Source organism: Cydia splendana, chromosome 11 (genome assembly GCF_910591565.1).
Source record: "Cydia splendana chromosome 11, ilCydSple1.2, whole genome shotgun sequence".
In the NCBI taxonomy this organism is placed as follows: Eukaryota; Metazoa; Arthropoda; class Insecta; order Lepidoptera; family Tortricidae; genus Cydia; species Cydia splendana.
The window spans coordinates 3,511,243-3,517,669 of NC_085970.1; the positions used below are offsets into that span (position 1 = coordinate 3,511,243).

Consider the following 6,427-nt stretch of genomic DNA (forward strand, 5'->3'; position numbering starts at 1 on the left):
GGTTTTATTTTTATGTCGTTACAATTAGAGATTCAAACTAAGTTTTGAATAATAATATTATTTTAAAATAAGTATTTTAAATGTAATAAATATACATTTAAACGCATCCATGATATCTATTCTTCTTGAAAAATATGCAAGTAGAAATGCAGCTTTATAAACAAGGTGTATGTCACATTGACTTTAACGTTCGGAAACCACTATACTACCTCTAAATTAAAATATCTAGTACAGATGCACACCAATCAATCGTTCATAATAATTTTTATAAGTTGCTGTAAATAAGTACGAACATATATAATCAATTAAATAAAAAATCAACACTGAACAATAATGCTTTAATATCTTTGTAGGAATACCAAAAATAATATTGTCATTTCTGTCATTGATATTAATGCAGGATGCAAGTATTTGAACGTTACAATCAAGTGCAATCAATAAATAAAACAAATCGGACTTTTTACTTCTCAAATTACCTTTCATTTATTCATTACGGTAACCGACTTAATTAACTTCTAAGTGTCCAATTAAACGTTGAATATGTCTTGTATAAATTACTCGTCACGCACAGAAGGCCAGAGGAAAATAAATACTATAATATGGTCAATACCTCATTTCATTAATCTTTTAGATAAGACAACTAGAGAATTCAGGACTGAGAGTTCAGACTCCAAAGTTGAACTGAAGGAGCCAAAATTTCAGTTGAAGATACAATTTTTGGGAAGAGACAATAATTTGATTGAGATTTACTACTTGTCCCCTAGTCCTGTTTTTCTGAAATGTATCTTGACCATTTGCTTGAAACGATATGAGGAGCGCTCCGTGATTGAGAAAGACTACAACACAGTCCAGGCAAACAAATGGCAGTACTTGACAACTCTATACAAAAGAGATATTATAAACGAGCGGGATATCATACTGCTTAGTGATGGAACATTAAGACTCAAATTCCAGTTTATGATTACAAATGATATAAAAGTTGACCGAACGCATATTCCTGCTGCCCAGCTAAGCAATGACTTTGAAAATTTGCTCGAGAATGGCCTTTTTTCTGATGTTATCATGAAATCAGTTGAAGGGGTCGAATTTAAATTGCATAAGGCTGTTTTGGCAAGTCGGAGCACCGTTTTAAAAGCACACTTTGAACATAATACAATAGAATGTCATACAAACGTTTTAGAATCTCCGCTTGACTCTGACGTATTACGAGAAGTATTAACTTTCATTTATACAGATAAAGCTCCGAGCGTGGATGAAAATCCTGATAGGTTATTGGCTGCTGCGGATTACTACCAACTTAGCAGGCTGAAGAGTCTGTGTGAGGAAGCTTTACACAAGAAATTGACTGTTGAGAATGCTATAGAAACTTTGCAGTTGGCCGGACTGCATTCCGCAAGCACGCTGGAGCAACTCACTCTTGAATTCATAAAGGATGGTCAAGCAAAGCTGATTATTAAGACTGAAGGCTGGGCAAAGGTGAAATCTGTTGATCTGATTAAGAGAATCTATGAATATATTGTGAATGATGATGTTGATACTGATATCAAATAAAATATTTATTATTGAACATGAAACTAGAAAGAAATACTTGTGCAATACCATTATTACAAAACTAATATATTATTAAACTATAAATGTAAAGAATGCAGATAAAATTTTAATTTATTGAATTGAATGATTGTTAAATGTTGTTATTATGAAGGTGTAAAAGGAGGTAAAAGGTGTTGAATTAGAAATTAAATATTTATGTTTGCTCAATAAAAATACAAAAGTAAATAAACATATTTTTATTCTTCATTGCTGCTTCTCTCCGAGTCTGAACTATTATCACTAGATTCACTATGATACTGTATCCTATTTCTATTTGTATTTTCAAACAAATCATCATTGTTTTGTTTTACATCACTTTTACTGTCTTCAAACTCCTTAGGCCATACATTATTTTCTTTGTAGTATTTAATAGAGTCTTTGTTCATTATTTTCACTATTTCTGCTTTCACTTTATTGCCTTCGAGAATAGGTTCCACAAGTACGTAATCTCCTCTTTTTACCCATATATTTTTTCTGAATTTTATTGGCATAGACACTAAATATTCTTCTCCGGTTGGTGTAGTTATCTAAAAAAGTAAAACAATAATACAAGTTAATTTTAAAATTCTATTGAAAATATAATAAGTTATGAAAAATGTTGTAAAATAACGAATAACGCTGCGTTTCCACCAGAGATGTGCGAGTATGTGTTTATTAAGAGCAAATAGAATCATTTCCATAACCTATTCTCGCTCAGCGTAGCTCTTTTCGGCAATTTCCTATTTGTCCTTAACAAACACCCTCTTTACGCATCCTCGCATATTTCTGGTGGAAACGCAGCGTAAGTCAGCATTTTACAAAATTAGGTTATGTTAGGAAGTAAACAAAAGTAAGTAACGAAAAAAAAACACAAGAATACCTGATGCAAATTGTTTCCCATACTTTTTAAAACTTTGACAATGCTCTGGTTTTCCTTGGGAAGTTCAAAATCGTCCCACAAAGCTTCATTCATCACATGTTTCCTTTTAGTAACTTTCGACATGATGCAAACAATGATTATTGTTCACTGCAACAATAGCTTGAGTTTAAATTCTATCTTCCTATTTCTCGGCCAAACAACATATAAGTTTACAAGTGAAATCAAGTTAATTTATAATGTAGATAATTCAAAAACACGCAGTGATTTACAAAGAGAATATAATCACTACGTTTTGTGAATTACACGAAACGTGGAATAAAGTAACCAATTTCAACGTTACTGACTATTAAACTACATTCTAATATGATCCATTTCACAGCCTAATAAGGTTTATTTTAAATAGTTACAGTGAAAGAACTTCAAAGATCAATAAGTTATACGTCAGCTAACCTATATAATAGAAAAGAACTGTCACAGTGACATTTGCCTGTGAAACTATTCAAGACATTTAAGTAGCCGCCTTCATGGATCCTCCCATCACTGGAATTATTCTTAAACACATACAAGAAAATAATATAAAACTTTAACTAACGGCTTTACTTGCTCTACTCTTTCTATAATACTTGTCATCTTATATCTATTGTCCATCTCTTATTTTTCTCCTTATGTTGGCATGCTGCCTAACTGTCAAAACTATCGCCTTTCCCGCTCTTTTTCTAATAAACTACATATGTCATGTGTTGTCTGTGATGTCCATAACAATAAATGTTTTTGTTTTAGGTTCCCAGCACAATTCCTATCACCAAATCAAAATTATTCACCGAACATTCTTATCGTGCGTAGTACGTCTTAAAACGTCGTCATTGGCAAAATCCCTCCTGCCAATACACACAAGAGGGGAAACCCAAAAAAAAAAAAAAAAAAAAAAAAAAAAAAAAAAAAAAAAGTAGCCGCCTAAACCCACATTTATTATCGATACTCACAAGGGTCCAACGTTTTCTGTTCTCTTTCACGGCGCAGCAACTAGTATAATTTCTCTCTCCTCGCTCTTTTAAAAATGCCGTTTGTCAAAAAAGGACAACCATACTGTTGACAAGATGAACTTCAAATCAAGTGTTGCCTTTCTTGATGCGCCCAGGCTGTATATGTGTGCGTAAAAGCGTATATGTGTGCTCTTTTAGGGATGTAAAAAGTCGATTCTAATCATGTTATGTATCGATAAACGCTACACAGCGGAACGAAATAGCGATTAATTGAAGCTTCAATATCTTCGTTAAACATAAACATAATTGAAATGCTAATGGATAATGAATATATTATAATATAATAATATAATTCAATTATTGCGGAACACCTATTTTAGGAGGTATTTATGTATTTTAATTAAATATCTGAACTTTCCCTTGGTTCCCTGCTGGGGCGTGACTATAAAATTGTGATCTGATAACCACAATAAAAAATAAAAGCGTTTTTGTTCATTTTAGGTATCGTTAAGCCTTTGAAGTAAAATTAAAATTGCAAGAAATGTCGATAGTTTATCGATATGACTTTATCGACATGGCTACAGCAAGGTGGGCCTCATTGTTAATCGTACACTAAACAAAAGTGGCAACAGTGACAGCTCGCTGAGACACCGTCTCTATATATTATAAGTCTATGGATACTCAACACTCAACGTGCAATCGCTTATTGCTTATCGAAATAGAAAATAGGAATCACTGAACTGAAAATATTTCAGAGATATTTGTTTTAAAATAGATAGAATGTGATCCCCACTAGTGGCCTATTTTACAAAGCTACAAGTTACAATTTACAAGCGGAAGTCTCTTTCTAACCCTATGTGTTAGAACGAGACTTCCGCTTGTAAATTGTAACTTGTAGCTTTATAAAATAGGCCATAGGTATCCCGTAGGCTTTCTCCAAGCCGTGCGGGTTGGAGGGTTGTGCATTGGTTGTGAATCATAAGTCCGCCTCTTTTGGTAGCACCTGGGGACTTAGCCAAGATGACATCGACAAATGCCAAACGAAACTTACAGTCCGATAACTCTCAGAATGACCTTCGGATTTTAGAAAGATACACTTTCATATTAACTCACAAAAAGTAGAAATGTACGATGAGGTGCTACGACTGCTACGGAAAGTCAACGATTTCCATACCTGTACAGGGTGGCTAAAAAATAACTGCATTCCCGTTACCAGGGAGATTTTGGGGTTTTACTGAGCAACTATTACTATGGAACCAACTACGAAATCATAAAATAAAAATTGGCTGTTTTATACATTATGGTTGGTCCATTTTCTGTGGGAGAGTATTTTTTTTTTTCACGTTTTCGGGGTTGGTCCCATAGTAAAAGTTGCTCAGTATAATCCTAAAACCTCCCTGGCAACGGGAATGCAGTTATTTTTTAGCCACCGTGTATAATTTAAGTTTCGATTGGCATTTCTATCAACGATTGTCATCTTGGCTAGACCAATCCCCCAGGCCCCCTGATCATAGACTAGGAATCCTCTAGACGGAGTTAAGAACAATTATTTCATGAAACCGATGCTGCCAAAAATACTGGGGTGCGGGGGAAGAGGTGAGTGAGTCCCGTGCGGTGATTGGTCCGTTCAAAGACACGGACGTCACACAAAGACACTTTGACTCCAAAATGGAGTAAAACTACCGTATATTTGTGGCAGAGGGGGTAGCGCTACTATGCTCAGTCTGGAAGATGTCTTGTCTGTGCCCCTGATCTACTTCAACCGAGGTGGAGAAGACCACGCTCTCTCGGTGGACTTAAAATATATGTCGGAGACCGATGGTCCTAACGGCGGTGGGCGCGTGGGGGTATTACCTAGATGTATTAATTCACAGCTAAACCAGTATGCTGCCATTGCTAACAGTGCATGAAATAAACCTTCGGACTCGTTAACCACACTAGTGCCTACTATATTGCAGTACTAAATGATAAAAGAACTCATTGCTAGTTTTATTTCAAAAAGGATTGATTCGAAAATAAAAAGATCACATAAAACCGTTCAAATCTTTATTCAAGTCAAACTAGGCCGGCTCCAACCCTACACCTCTGACCTGAGAAGATTTAGCCCAATATGGGACCGGCAACAAACTCAGAGGGACAAATCTTTTCAAAACAACACATAAAACATCCTTTCTTTATTTCACAAAAGTAAACTTCTATTGAAACATAAGAAATCAAAATAACACTTGAAATAAGACACTTAGCTAAATGGTTAAAGAACGTTGGATTCTATAAGCTATCAGAATAATCCTTCAGGTATAAGCCTTCAGGAACGCGGCGAATTAGGCACGAAGGTTGGCTAACGAGTACGTCCGATCTCTAGCGCGGCCCGATCAAGAAGAACTACCAGCGGCGGAGGCGGAGCCTCTCCGCTCCCGCCTCAGTAAAGTTGGCAAACCTGCTCGACCAGTCTACCAACATACCGACAAAAACGCCAACTCGTGCCGACGCTCACCCAAGAGAAACCTCTTGACGTTCCAAAGCCTTCTTGATCTGTATGTAGTTTTGTGATCTACCTACAAGTCAGTAATAAATCAGTCGCCAATGCAAACGGTCGTTTTACTTGCTATCGCTCCCGGTTCCATATATATCATCTGGCTAACGAGGATAATTCACGCGCTTAAATCATGTCGTCGCAATCGTATTTAGGAAATTTGCCTATTTTCGATCATAAGACTACCGAGTGGGTGATATTCAAGAGCCGGTTAACGAAGTTTTTTCTAGTGAACAGTATATCGGAAGCAGAAAAAAAGAGTGCCATCACGATTACACACTTGTCGGATGAAAGTTATCGGTTAGTGCGCAATTTAGCTTATCCGAAGGAGATAGATTCATTAACTTATGACGCGCTGGTTTTATTACTCGACGAACATTTCAAACAAAAGCAGTGTACTTTTGCGGATAAGGCGAAATTTTTCGGAGCGATGAAGAGTGCAGGCGAAACGTTGAGCGAATG

At 35.9% G+C, this 6,427-nt stretch overlaps 2 protein-coding genes across 2 annotated transcripts; one reads left to right on the top strand and one right to left on the bottom strand.

Moving 5' to 3' along the window:
• The first annotated feature begins 438 nt into the window (after nt 1–438).
• On the top strand, nt 439–1,677 carry LOC134794694 (speckle-type POZ protein-like). The gene has a single exon (XM_063766464.1). It carries the CDS (start codon nt 541–543, stop codon nt 1,549–1,551), a length of 1,011 nt encoding a protein of 336 aa, XP_063622534.1. The 5' UTR covers nt 439–540; the 3' UTR covers nt 1,552–1,677.
• Nucleotides 1,678–1,772: 95 nt separating this feature from the next.
• LOC134794695 (probable RNA-binding protein EIF1AD) lies at nt 1,773–2,710 on the bottom strand. The gene is made up of 2 exons (XM_063766465.1): nt 2,450–2,710; nt 1,773–2,117 (listed from the first exon to the last, which is right to left on the bottom strand). The coding sequence occupies exons 1-2, from the start codon at nt 2,570–2,572 to the stop codon at nt 1,788–1,790; spliced, it is 453 nt and encodes a 150-aa protein (XP_063622535.1). The 5' UTR covers nt 2,573–2,710; the 3' UTR covers nt 1,773–1,787.
• Nucleotides 2,711–6,427: the final 3,717 nt, after the last annotated feature.